The 15,061-nt window shown below is 33.7% G+C and overlaps 1 protein-coding gene across 8 annotated transcripts in view; it reads left to right on the top strand.

Moving 5' to 3' along the window:
• LOC145293082 (uncharacterized) overlaps positions 1-15,061 on the top strand; it is a 721,286-nt gene that overhangs the window by 393,781 nt on the left and 312,444 nt on the right. For all 8 annotated transcript variants that reach the window (XM_080139435.1, XM_080139436.1, XM_080139437.1 and 5 more), the window contains one exon: positions 9,931-10,055. In XM_080139435.1, coding sequence (XP_079995561.1) covers positions 9,931-10,055 — 125 coding nt within the window. The remainder of the gene's footprint in view (positions 1-9,930; positions 10,056-15,061) is intronic.

The following is a 15,061-nucleotide window of genomic DNA, read 5'->3' as shown; positions in this document are numbered from 1 at the left end:
ATATATCTATTTTGATAATGAATTAAAATATATCTTTATATCTTCTAATTTAAGTCCTTGGAATATCAGCCATTGCCCGGGACCTATTAAAGCTATCTCAGCATAGTTATCCGGTTCTCCCTAGCCCCTGGGAAGTCTGATACCCCCGAATGGGGAGCAAAACGCTCCCTTAGGTCAATCAGGTCACATAATTGCGTTGTTTTGTGCTGCTGTCATTTTATGGATCATCTATTTAGCTCTTTCTGATGTGTTATATAATTCATAGAGATTTTTAAAAAATGGCCAAAAATCAAATGATGATCATGACAACTTTCTGTCTCATGAGACAATAGCGTACTTCATCTAGTCTGGTGCGTTAGAGCGTCTGTTGTGGCTATACAGTCTAAGCTGGATGCTGGCCTGGGCTGGTGATGAGGAAACATAAGTTTGCTCAGTTACCAGAGTTCCTTTCTCAGCGTTGTAGACAAAGGCTAACGGAAAAATAAAGCCAATACGGTCGGAGACAGCGCGGCTGCAGGAACTGCTAGAAAGGTGTGGCAGTATTTCACTATCCGCCTATTGGGACTCCAAACCAAATTTTGTCAAGAGTTTACTTCCTTAGCCAGGGTATCCATAAGGCAATGAAGTGATTTGCCTATAGCTGATAAAAATCTGAAAATATTTCTTATTTTGACGAAAATAACGGATACCTTCATCGTAGTTATGTTCCTATAAAAGTTTTTTTTTTAAATAAAACGAACGGACGCATCTTAATCAAAATTTGGTTAAAATCGATATCATTAATCGATTGTTATGCTTTTGTAACATAGTTTATTTTATTTTATTTTATTTTATTTCAAACTGTTCAAAACGCTGAACATGTTATTAACATATTGATGTTAGATCGATGCCAGATTTGATCTGATGAAAAGGAATGGACTTTTATAACGGATTGATTCATGGACTGATTGATAACACTTAAAATAATAGAAGTCAATACATAAAAGAAGGTGGAAAATTAAAACAAAATCAAACAGAAGAAACGTATTTGATTTATTCAGAAAAAAAAAACATTGGGCATTGGACATTCTAAGGACGGGGAACGTGTAAGTGCTGTACCGTCGTTGTGTTGATAAAATACAAAAACGTGTGTAAACGTCTGGCCGATAATTAATCAAGTCAAACAATTCTACCGATAATCGAATTAAATTTATTTTTTGTTTGTTGGGTTTTTGGTCGTGTATCTCGTTGCAGTCTTTCTCGGTTGTCGATGTGAGTAGAGAGGTTTATATGGTGCCTTCTGTTGTATTTGTTCCCGCCTTTTTAAAATGCGTCTATTCTTTCGTATAAGAGGCTTCCTCGGTCGATCATACTAAATCATCATCATCATCATAAGCATCAGCAGCAACAACAACAACAGCAACATTGTTCTCTTGCATGTGTTCCCGCCTTTTTAAATGCGCCCAGACATCGATAAAAGAGGTTATGTGTTTAATATCTAGATCGTGTGCCCCGAGAAAATTATGCTAACACAAGAATGGCCAGATACAAGAATAATTAAATAATTATCAAATGTATCAAGGTCATTTGGATAAAAATTATAATCTTGCACGAATAAAGGACATACTTGATCAAGTGTCAAAATGAAATGCAGTGGGATTGTATATATTTATGAGTATATGTTATTGTCTAGTGAATATATTTGATCCTCTACTGATGAAAGTATCAACAGAACCCTGTCTTATCAAAGAACCTACGGTTGATTTTATATGTCGGGACAATCTACTTGTGCGGTGATAAAATTTATCAAAGGCAATTTTGATTAAAACACCCACATACAGCCTACCAATGGTAGGCTGTATGAGGGTGTTAACTTTTGTTAAAATCGGTCTGTTTCTCCTTCAATTGGATTTTTCGATTCTTGATCTTCGATACTTATCGGAAGTATTCCGACACAATGCCTTTCTAAGTACACTTCCAGACGCATAAAGTACATTTGCCTGAAATTTATAAAAATGGTCCAGCTGTTTTGAAGCCCATAGGGGACTGTCCTACACACATACACACAGCAAAGTACCTTTTATATATAAGAAGAGATATGTATATTTACGCTAGACACAGAGGGGATATGTGTTCATGTATTTAGTATATAATTATCGAGGGGTAACAATATTTTTTATCCTCGTGGCCATAGATGGATCTGCTTTGAGATGTATACCCAACTAGCAGTGAAACCTGACGTTATCCGGGATTGAATGAAGACTAACAAATGTTTTATCCTCTCATACTTGTATTATCGTCCAAATCGGTGAAATTGCCTATTTTTTTATCAAGTCGATTGATTGCCTGCCCATAATGTACCTTCGTAACGTTACCCCACACGTTGTGGCCTCAGTCGCAAAGTAGATAAAAAAAATAAAAATGAACTTCAACTCGCTTTTTTGTTGTGCAACGAGTATTTATTTCCTCATACTCCCGCCGCCGTGACTTCTCATTACAGCTGTGTTAGCACCTTCTCGAACGTGCTCTAGAACGTCATCCACATCTCTAAGATGATCGTCTTCACTACAGTGCTTTCTTCTTTTTATAGCTTTTTTTTTCTTACCGTAACGTTATTTTGTTCACGCTCCGTATTTACATGTAACCGTCCACGCTATGTTACACCATGAGCAAGCTTCACGTGCCTCCACGCAGAGACTTAGCCCACAATACATTGTGGTCTAAATTGCACTGTAGAGTATCTACTCTTGATTTTATAAAAAAAAGATCTGTAAATAGTGTTTTTTTCTTAAAGTTTAAAATGCAAAAGTTAAGTATCATGGATGAATTATGCTTTAAACAGAAACATTCATTTCGGACGCACCTCTGCCTTATAAAAGAACGAACTGTTGAACTAATGAAATTATTTTTACATTATCATTTGAATTATATTTAGGCATACAAAAGTCAAGTATCATGGTTAAATTGTGCTCTAAGAGAAACATTTATTTCGAACGTGCCCCAGTCTTATAAAATACAGTTAATTTTATAGGCTAGGCTTTTGCGGTGTACTAATTTCTCAAATATACTTGTGATATTAGGTTGTATAAAGGTGATTACTTTGTTCAAAATTAGATTTCATACTTTAATCAGATATTTTTGGTGATTATCAATTTTCAATGCTTATTAGATGTATTCAGATATGAAACCTACGTAAGAACATTGTTAGACACATCAAATTCGTTCGCATAAAATTTTACAAAAATTGGCCCAGCCGTTTTCGAGTCTACAGAGTACTATCGCTCTCTCTCCTTCTTCCTCTTCCCCTCTCTCTCTCTCTCTCTCTCTCTCATATATATATATATATATATATATATATATATATCACTCTCATCACACACACACACACACAGTTCCTCATATAACAGTTGATAGAGATTCGGAGGTGTTCTGTATTTAAAGAAGGCAGCAACAGGTTTAACTTTAAATATCCGTTTTTAATCTTAACTGAATATATTCATATTTACTTAGAGTTCAGTTCCACTCGATTAGACACCCACACATGAGAATGAAACCGCCTGTTTGTTTAGACTTTGCATTGCACATAAGTAAATTTTATATCTTGTATATTATGTCGAATTAGGAATACCACGGATCAAAAATAAACCCACATGATGGAAGATATATGACCTCAAGGTGTAATCCCACTTGCGATATCTATGAGTCCTGTACACATGTAATAAATATATATATATATATATATATATATATATATATATATATATATATATATAACTACTTAATTTACTCACATAAAATTAATATACGAAAGTATAGATTTACTTTAAAAGTGCTCAATACGTAGATAGAGCTAGTTAGTAAGTTATAAAATGTATAAGGCGATTAAGCTTAATCGCCATATACATTTTATAACTTACTATATATATATATATGTATATATATATACACACATATATATATACACACACACATACACATATACATACATACATATATACACGGCACAATCAGATTGAGACGCCCGTTCTCGCCAGATTATGGAAGTAAAAGCAACGTTGAACCTGTACCAGATGGGTGACCATTTGGGAAGGTGATCTATATACTGCGCCGAGTCGACGAAATTCCCAGGTTGGTATCTGGAGGCGCATTAATTCACTGAGGGATATGCACCCCCAGTCTTCGTTAAGACATGCATCTAGGAGGCAACTCTGATGAAAAACCTGCAATCTTTTGTATACTCTGTCCTGTGGCAGTTATCTGCACCGACGGAGGTTAGCAGTAATACCAAAAGCTGTGGATAGTTCTACACATAGCCTTCACCACAATAAACAAATCATCTATGTGAATTTCCGAGCAACTTAGTTGTTGTAGCGGAACACCGTACGTCGAAATCAACGACAGAGTCTATTTTTAATATATAAGAAATTTTGTGTCTGTGTGTGAATTCGTTTCCCAAGGAGAGATGGGCCGATTTTCTTTTTAATTTCACACATATGTACTTTATGTACCTGGCAGCAGTTCTAGATGGTCCTGTATTTAAATGTTTCGAAGAAATCCGATGAAAGAAGGAACACGTGATTTGGGCCAAAGTTAACGCATTATATAGCCTAACATCACAAGGGCATTTTTAGAAGTTTTATTCCAGCACACGCAGAAAGGCACGGCATATGAAATCAATAGTAGATTCTTTGATATGATATGGGCCGCATTCAAAATTAACGTTTCTGTTTAGAGCACAATGACCGTGATATGTGATATTTGCTTTCTGAATTTTAATTCAAACCATTATATAAAAATAATTTTATAAAATCAACGGTAGATTTTCTACAGTGTAATGTAGATTACAATGTTTTATAGGTATGGACTTACATCAGACGAAAACGTTTAAGGCTAGATATGTACACGTTCTGGGTTCAATTTTAGTTGATGGCACCCAATTTATACACACATACCTATATATATATATATATATATATATATATATAGAGAGAGAGAGAGAGAGAGAGAGTAAGAGAGAGAGAGAGAGGGAGAGGTTAATCATTTACTTTAAACATTAATCAGTTTGTATATATCAATCCTAATGGATTAAAAATGTTCCAGAGCATATATAATATAACAATACTCCCAGTTACAAATATCAAGTTTTGCTTATTTATTCATTACTTTTCAATACGTATTGTTTCAAATTACGATTAATAGTCTGCAAAATTATGTCTTTGCTGCGTTTTTAGTCACATACTCATCAGATGTTCACCCCCCCCAAGAAAAAAACAGAAAAAACCACAACGCATGCAACTGTCCCACTCTACCCTTTTTTCTCGTTACAAATATTACGATCATGCTGAATTTATTTTTTTAACTTTTTTAACTTATTTTCGTATTTTTTAAAAATTATTATTGTTACATTTATACTTTTAATTGAAAGTTTTCCCACATACTTTATGTATTCTAACATTCTTCGAGTTCTATTTTTAAGTTATAATAATTGCTACACTCATAATTTATTCTCCATTTAGAGTACAGTTAATAAGGTCAAGTGATTTAACTTTAATTCGAAACTCCACGTTGTTTTCTTTTTTCTGTTTGCTTTCTTCGAAGGCTTAGTTAATAGTTGAATTGGCATTGATTCAATAAATTTAGTTAGCATTGTCCCTAATTATGATATGATTTCTTATATGCATATGTATTTTAATTTTAATTTGTATAAACTTTATTGGCAACTTTTTTACTTTTTTTTTTTAATATTAATTATTGGAAATGAAGTTGTTCTTTCTTTATATATTTAGGTTTATTAACAGTCAAAGGGGAAATAACTCTCGTCAACTCAATATTTCAGAAGTATTTTCAACTTATTCAATCCTAACTTGAATTACAGTTATTTATTATTTCCTTAGGTTATACTTTTTTGCTGACTCGCTGTTATTAATGTTATCATTTTGGATGTTTGTTTTGTTGTTTTAAATGCAATATTGTATGCATATTTATAATCAATTATCCATTTTCCTCTCCACATTTTTCCTTGTTATATTTAACCAGCGGATGGGGTGCCCGGCTTTGCTCGGGCGTAAAATATGCTTAAATGTGAGATTTTAATTTGTTTTGATTTCGTATATACTAGCCTGGGTGCCCGGCGTTGCCTGCGTGTTTGGAGGTGTGTGTTTAGCAAAAAAAAAAAAAAAGTGGTAGTAGGAAGTCAGTCTCGAACCCTTACCGCGAAAGAGGCAAAGGGCGTGAAAACAAAGCGTGACTTCTTTGCTGTTACGCCCATCGCCAAACCGAAAGTGACGTATGTTTAAATTAAGGCTCTACAATCAAAAAGATGGGATGACTTTCGAAGATATCAGCGACAAAAAGCGACCCTTCCCTGTAGAAAAGTGCCTAGTCTATGTTGAAGGAATTAATGTTTTTCGCCAATTATTTCGATGTTTGTTGTTCGAAGGGTCAAGCTTCAAAACAGTACCGATCTAGTGAAAATCTGTTGCCTCTGTCGAAAGTTTTAGGCAGACATACAAACATACATACATACATATATACATATATACATACATAAATGCATTTAAACAGACAGGTGAGATTTATATTATAGATTATCATTGTTATAGAGTTATAATATCATTCACGAGAAACACTCGTCTAGCTGTAAACACTATGAATAATTTCCCCCACTCTTTATCAGTGCCTAAACCCAAACGTAGATTCTATGAACAAGACTTTTTTCTTAGAACTGCACATCTGTGGAACTTTCTTCCATTTGTCTGCTTTCCGGCTGACTATAATATTGTCGTCTTCAAGTCAAACGTAAACAAATTCTTTGATGAGCCGTTTCCCTTAAGTAATTCAATTTACCAAATTTCCACTACTAACAATTACTACGTCACTGTTCCATTGTTCACTGTACACTTCTTAACCCTTATCCTCGGGTGGTCTCTGGGCCTTGATAAGTGGTTAGCCCTTGTAAAATAAAATAAAAAAACAAAGTAAAAAAGTATTTAGTTGCCATCGGTTAGAGCTGAAACCTAAACTGTAGCATTAATGGCTGGTGATGTTACCATTGAAACACATACATTTAATCTGTTGCCAAGGCCGCTGGAAAAATGGTGGGATCCTTCTATCGGTTCAGTAGATATCTCACTGCTGATGCAATTCTCTATCTATATAAGAGCCAGGTACGTCCAATGATGGAGTACTGTTGTCACATCTGGGCAGGAGCTGCTAGAAAGGACTTATCCTGCCTTGATAGAGTTCAAAATAGACTTCGTAGCCTTGTGGAGGGGGGTGTCCTTTTCTCTTCCCTGCAACCTCTTTCCCATAGAAGAGATGTTGCCAGTTTGTCTCTGCTTTATCGTTATTTTAATGGCAGGTGCTCGGCTGAGCTCCATTCTATGGTCCCACCCTCGCCAAACTTTCACAGGAAACACCCGTCTAGCAGAAAACACTATCACTAGTTTCCTCAACTCTTTATCTGTCTCTAAGCCTAAATTTCATGAGCAAAGCTTCTTTCTTAGAACTGCACGCCTATGGAATTGTCTTCCGTTTTTCTGCTTTCCAGCTGACCACAATATGGTTGTCTTCAAGTCTAACATAAACAAGTTTTTGATGGGCCGTTCCATATAAGTTAACAAATTTACCGAATCCCCATTGCTAACGGTTACTATATTGTCCAATTTCTATTGTACACTCTTTAACCCTTATCCTCAAGTGGCCTCTTGGCCTTGATAAGTGGTGATGCCTATGTAAAAAAAAAAACGTGGCACGCATATAAGTCGGTTAAAAATTAAAAATCAAAAATAAACTAAGACGGATGTACAAAACAATTTTTTCAAGTTTGACCCCTTTTTGACTCTTGAAAAACAATTTTACCCGCCTAATGACCCATAAAATCCAATCATTTGAGGTCCCTAACACTGCTCTGCGACTTTTAGTTTCGGAGGAGAAAGAGTTTGAAAATATAGAGACAGACAGACAGACAGACAGTCCGACAGATAGACAGACCGACAGACAGACATATAACCGTTTATATATCAGATTAGTATTTAGCTATGCATACGTCCTTATTCTAAGATTAGTCAAATTATTGAATTTAAGTGTTCAACACCTTTCAGTATATTATGAGTTATTTTTAGATTTTTTATCCAGACTACTGATATTTTCTTATTACTTTGTGTTATATTATTAATAATTGTTTACTTAAAAAAACATTCACAGAAACCGAATCTTTTTAAAGTTGAATGTCCTTACATCTTATAAAAGCTGTAATGAGCTTTATATTGTCAAACAACTTAATATATCTATCCACATTTAGTAAGACTACTATATATTAATTCATTTATTCATGTCATCTTGTCATTCTCCCCACTCCACTCCACTCAGACCACTCCCCCTTTTTGATTTTCTATAGATTTCATTTCCCCAGCGATGCATTTGAGAAGGTTTATTACCCCAAAAGTCGAAAGAGCCGACATATAAAAATTCAACAGTAGCTTTTAGGTATGAAAGAGGCCCGTTCGAAATGAATGTTTCTGTTTAGAGACCATGATAATTGTCTTATCCAGTTTAAACTTAAATTCAAAAAAAGGTTTTTAACTTAAATTTAAGCCACTATTACAGCATATGCAGTAGGGCGCTGCATATAAAATCAACAATAGGTTCTTTGATATAACAGTGGCGCTTTCAAAATGAATGTTTCTGTAAAAAGCACAATTGAACCATGATACTTAACTTTTTTCATCTAAATTGAAATTCAAGCTATTATTCGCCGCACAAGCAGTAAGGCCAGGCATATAAAATAAACAGAAGGTTTTTTGATATGACAGAGGCTCATTTTTTTCCGATTTCGATACCGATTCCGATACTCCAAAAAGCTTTGATTTTTCCGATTCCCGATTCCAATTCCGATTAATCCTCCCAACACTAATATATATATATATATATATATATATATATATATATATATATATATATATATACTTAATTTACTCACATAAAATTATATTATATATATATAACTAATAGTATATATATATATATAACTACATAGTATATATATATAACAATAGTATATATATAACTACTTAATTTACTCACATAAAATTAATATACGAAAGTATAAATTTATGCGTAAGCTTTAAGTATTTACTTCAAAAGTGCTCAATACGTAGGTAGAGCTAGTTAGTAATTTATAAAATATATATGGCGATTAAGCTACACTGAATATTCGGCGTTTCATCCACTCTAGGACTCCTCAGGCTTATGCGCGAATTCTGTGGTTGTTTATCGTTTTTATATGCTCCTCTTCTATTGAGATTTTAGTAAGCCAATCAGCTTTCTAGTATCCACCGCGCCCCTTCCTATCAGCCAATGGGCATGCATTTTATCGGACAAAGGATCTATTTTAAAACTAGGTTTGTGTTTTTTTTTTGTTAGTTTATATATAAATATATATATATGTGTGTGCATACATATATGCACATATATATACATATATATATGCATACATATATGTGTGATCGTTTATGTATATTCATGTTTATTTAATTTATTTATTTGTTTATTTTCTATTGTTTTTGTTAGTTTTAAAACTATTTTATATCGCTATCCTAGAGTAAATTTTATTTTGTGAATACAGTTATTTGCTATTTCTCTACTACAGTTTAATAGATGTTGGGGTTCTTTAAAGTACAGGATAGCAAATTTTTCATGAAGGCATAATCTACATGGGTCGTCTAGGTGCCTTGTCTTATTATTTTCCATTCGACTACCGGCGAATGTCCGCTTTCTTTGAGTTCCCAGTATTTATTCGCTAGTGTTGTTTTTATACGGTGTTTTTTATTGTTGAATGTACTTTTGTGGTCATAGTATCGGGTTTTGACCACAAAAGTACATTCAACAATAAAAAATTAAATTATTATATTATTATATTATTATATTATTATTTGTCTTTATCTTTTGCAGTTGTAGATCGAAAACGCTCAAGTCTCTCCACAGTCGACCAGTCCTGATATTGGTCTGCGCGTTAGTCGTAGTGGAATGTATTTGTGTATTGGCGGAGCTGATGGTCGACCTGCAGGCGATTCGCTGTAAGTACAGATATCTTGAATTTTTTTGGCTTTCGGTTAATACTGCATACTTTCGTTGTACAGGACCCCCTGTCTTCCCAAAAAGTTATGCACGGGTTCAGATTCAGCTATGCTCGTAATCAAGTTCTCAAAAAAAAAAGGGGACAATCTAGGCGTAACCGAAATAACTCTTTTCCAAATTCAGACATTGAGTATCAATCAACCATATCACCATAAATCCACTATTTTATCTCGCCGAATTCGATCAACTTTGGACTTTCCCCTTGTAAACATGGCTTGTACTGGTCCCCCCTCCCTTTAACTAAGCATTCCCAGTTAAAACCCGTTCACTACGAACGCTGTCAATTATTTTGCTCACAATCTACCTTTAATAAAAGAACGAAAATTAAATTAGCGAAGTTACTTTCACAGAACTGACCATCTGTGGAACACAGTTCCGAGAGGATGATTCCTAGCTGGATATAACGCGGTCGCTTTCAAGTCCAATGCAAACACCTTGTCGAACCATCGTACCAATTTTAACCATTAATAACCATCTCGGTGTTGTCTCACGGGCAACGTAACACCCATTAACCTAATGCACAAGTAGCCTTATTAAGTGGTGATAACCTTGTAAAAAAATACAGGATTTGCAAGTTTAGCAGTAAACATATCTGTATATTGCTTATTCATTTATTATCCTCATCTTTAAGTTGTTTCAGGACGTTTCGACCTACTATTCCTCTGGCCTTCGTCACTTTCGATGTTTACCGCGACAGCATAGGAACGCCAAATCTCCTAACTACATCCTCAACAATTACTACCGTCCATAGTTGTTGTTGTCACGTCACATTTTGCCCAACTAATCCTCTGACCAATTTTGGGTAGGATTGAAACCGCTATCTTCAGACTATACGCACCTGGAACATCTGCATTTATATTATACTAGCAGTTCAGCCTGGCTTTGATTGGGTCCTATGTACTGTTCATAACTTTATGTGCATATATATATATATATATATATATATATATATATATATATATATATATATATATATATATATATATAGTAATGTGATTGATTATTATATATCTAAATTACAACGAGCACTTTTTCTTTCCCTGTATTTTAATTAAACTAGTAATTTTACTATTACATTAAAATACACTCTGCTCCTTAGACTATTGTTCTAATCTCCTTTATATATATATATATATATATATATATATATATATATATATATATTAAAAAGTTTGACTCTTGTCCATATAACTTACATCTACAATGTCAAGTGTTTAAACCCAAAATTGGTGGAGGAGTTTGGTAGAATTTGCAAAGGTCAACTCTTTCAACTTTGACGTCTTAGCAGCCAAATTCTCCCCCCAAAACTGATTAAAAGCTTGCTGCATGTCTGAATACCTTATATATAAAATTTCAAGTGTTTAGACTCAGAATTGGCTGAATAATTCTCTAGAAACCGCAAAGGTAAAATCTTTTGAACTTTAACCCCTTGGCAACCAACGTTTAGGCCAAACACCAATTAAAACGCTATGTCTGAATACCTTTTGGGCAAAATTTCAAATGTTTGGACCAAAACTTGGCTGAGTAATTTGATAGAGACCGCAGACGTCAAATTTTATTTAACTGACCCCAACTTCTGACCCCTTAGCATTTATTGATTTTGGCTCAAATCAAATTAAAAAAGTTTGATCCATGTCCAAGTAACCTACATCTAAAATTTCCAGTGTTCAGACCTAAAATTGGTGAAGGAGTTTGGTAGAGTTTTCAAAGGTCAAATCGTTGAACTTTGACCCCTTGACAGCCAAAATTCTGGCCGAAAACCGATTAAAAAGATTTTCCCGAATCTTATGCTAAATCTCAAGTATATAGACTGAAAATTCAAGGGGTCAAAGTGTATAAGTGCCAAAGGGTAAAAGTTTATAAGTCAAAAGGTTCTGTAAACTTGAAGTAAATATTAATATTTATATTTACATAGTAATCACAAACAAACAAAAAAGCTCAATGTAACCAAGATAGGAAACAGAGCTTGTTATAGAAGAATACAAATTTAAGACTGTAAATTAGATTTTACATGAATTTATTGTTTGACAGGATAATCAAATAAAATATATTTAAATTTTCTTTAATCCGCTGAGTTTGGAAAAAAAATACGTTCTTCTAATTAGAGGAAAAATCGGCAATAAGCGAACCTAAGAATTTGCTGGTATTGGCATTAATTGAAAAGGCATTACATAAAACCTGGTCATAAACTCAAAAAATGCTTCTGTTATTATTCCGCCTTGAAAATACGTTACGGTTCCATATATTTTCATTTGTGTTTTTTTTTTTTTATCCTTGACTTTTCATTTATCCTTTTATTGTTTAAATTTTTTATTTATTTTATGAACTCTTTGCACAAAAATAATATAATTTTTGCTCCTTATCTTGGTTTGAGCATATTGGGAAGTGATATACAAACTGCCATTAGCGTGTTAAGCGATGCTCTTTGTGTAAACAAATTGAGCTTAGGCATTTGGAACATGTCAAAAAAATATGGTAATTCACGACCCGCACATAGAAAAATGCGAGCATGAAAAGTAATATAGTGAAGCTTACACATGGAAAAGTAAAATACTAGTTATTGAAATGGGAAAAGAAAAGACAGGATATTCTAGTAAAAAAATATAGTAAGTTTATAACTTTAATAAAAAATATTGCAGCATTAAGAATTTTTTAAATTCATTTTATAACATTATATAATTAAGAGCACAATTGAACCATAATAGTTGATTTGTGCATTTTAAACTTTAATTCCAGCCATCATATTTGAAAAATAAGTGTATAAAATCAACAGTAAGTTCTGTGCAATGTTGGCCACAATATATTTTGGACAAAGTCCCTGCAGGAAAACATGTGAAGCTTCCTCCCGGTGAACAGTGATGGATCCCCTACTAGAGCAGGCAATCAATCGATGTGATTGAAAAATGGGTGATTTCCCCGATTTCGACGACAATTAAAATATGGGAGTGTGAAACATTCGTTGATCATCATTTCATCCCGCCCAATTTCAGATCTCATTGCTAATATATATATATATATATATATATATATATATATATATATATATATATATATATATATATATATATAATAGCAGGACCCGTTAACCGGCGTTGCCCGGTGGAAGCCTGTCCTCATCCTCGCAAAAATGCAAAATATGGTTGTTGTTGTTGTTGTTGTTGTTGTTGTTGTTGGTGGTGGTGGTGGTGGTGGTGGTGGTGGTGGTGGTGGTGGTGGTGGTGGTGGTGGTGGTAGCCACTGTAGTCCCTGGCGAGCGTGTCCGAAATAAAATAATCTGACTTTCACTTTCGATTAGTGCTGATTTGGGGAAATAACCTGCAGGTGCTGTTTAAGTCCAAGAAAAGCAACTAAAGGAATGCGTAAATCAGTATGAATTAATAAAATTACGAAAAATGGTCCATGAGAATAATAACAGAAAGTAAAAACAGAAGTCTTAGATTCTCCCTGTATATGAACTGTTTAGAGTGATCGAAATCAGTGATAGCAGCCCTAGTTGTTTCCGTTTGTTCAAGTATTCCTCTTCTTTCCAGCTCTTCCACAATAGTATTAAATTAAATCCTATCCTGTCTTGACAAAGATCAAACCTGACTTCGTAACTTAGTAGGGGATGCCCTTTTCTTTTCCTTGCAACCACAGAAGGGACGTTGCTATCCAATCTCTGATCTATTGTTATTTTTGTGGCAAGTGTTTGTCTGAGCTCCAATCTATTGTCACCCCTTGCCAAACTTTTGAGAAAAACACTCGTCTAACTGAAACAACTATCAATAATTTCCCACACTCTTTATTTGTGCCTAAACCTAAACGTAGATTCCATGAACAAAGCTTCTTTTTTTTAAGTGCCCACCTGTGGCACTCTCTTCCGTTTGCCTACTTTCCAGCTGATTACAATATGGTCGTATTCAAGTCCAACGTAAACAAATTCTTGATGAGTCGTCCCCTTTAGTAATCCGAATTTCCACCACTAACCATTACTAGGCTATTGTCCCAATGACTATTATGACTAATTTTTCTTGTGTATAAAAAAAAACTTAAAATTTATATTGGTATAGGTTAAAAACTTAAAATTTCGTTTAATTATATCGAATTACGTTTAAAAATTTCCAAAAATACGTTTAAAGTTTAAAAAAATTTTTTTAATCTTTTGTTTAATTATATCGAATAACGTTTAAAAATTTCGAAATACGTTTAAAAAATTTATTTTTTTAAGTCAAAATCTTTCAAGGTTTGGGGAAGTGAGTATTTATCTATCCTAAGTGATTTTTCTAGTATATTAACATTATTATATTTTTCTATAGTTTTAAATTCGAAATAGATTGTAAATTATATTTATGAAGTATAATTTTTAAAAATTTATATATAATACATTAATTTAAAAGCTATAATATAATTACGATTAAAATCCACGTTTACCGACTAATCATTTTAGTATTTACAATTTTTTCCCTATTACATATATATATATATATATATATATATATATATAATCAACATCTAAGTTTTGTTCTTTTCATTGATCCAGTTTAATAGGAGCCCCTTCCTTCTGTGTATGCAATTTTTCAAAGCTTCACTCCTCACGTTTAAACATTTTATTTTTGGGTCATGAATTTCCCGGAGGATGTAGTATTTTTCTGCATTACAGAGCGAGCATTGACTTAATTTCGGGACTATGCTGGTTTGTGCTCTATTTTTCTCCATTTTATGGAAAAAAAGGTGTATTTTTTTCTTTAAGCTCCCACACCCGGGCAGCTAATGCTGTATTCATCCTTGTTTTAGCTCTAAAGGAGCTCGTATGCGCGTAGTATCTTTGTTTAAATTGGCCTTTTGTCATACCTATATATTTTTCCGGTATATCTGTGTGGATTGGTCCGTTATTGTGGCCTCATAAACAAGGGACTCACCTTTACAATTACCCTCCAATGGACAGCTATTTTTGGTCCTGCAAGAG

The sequence above is a fragment of the Euprymna scolopes genome, chromosome 14, assembly GCF_053919585.1.
Source record: "Euprymna scolopes isolate OS-2025 chromosome 14, ASM5391958v1, whole genome shotgun sequence".
Lineage (NCBI taxonomy): Eukaryota > Metazoa > Mollusca > Cephalopoda > Sepiida > Sepiolidae > Euprymna > Euprymna scolopes.
The sequence above is the reverse complement of the archived record's forward strand: the minus strand, read 5'-3'. Positions and strand labels throughout refer to the sequence as shown.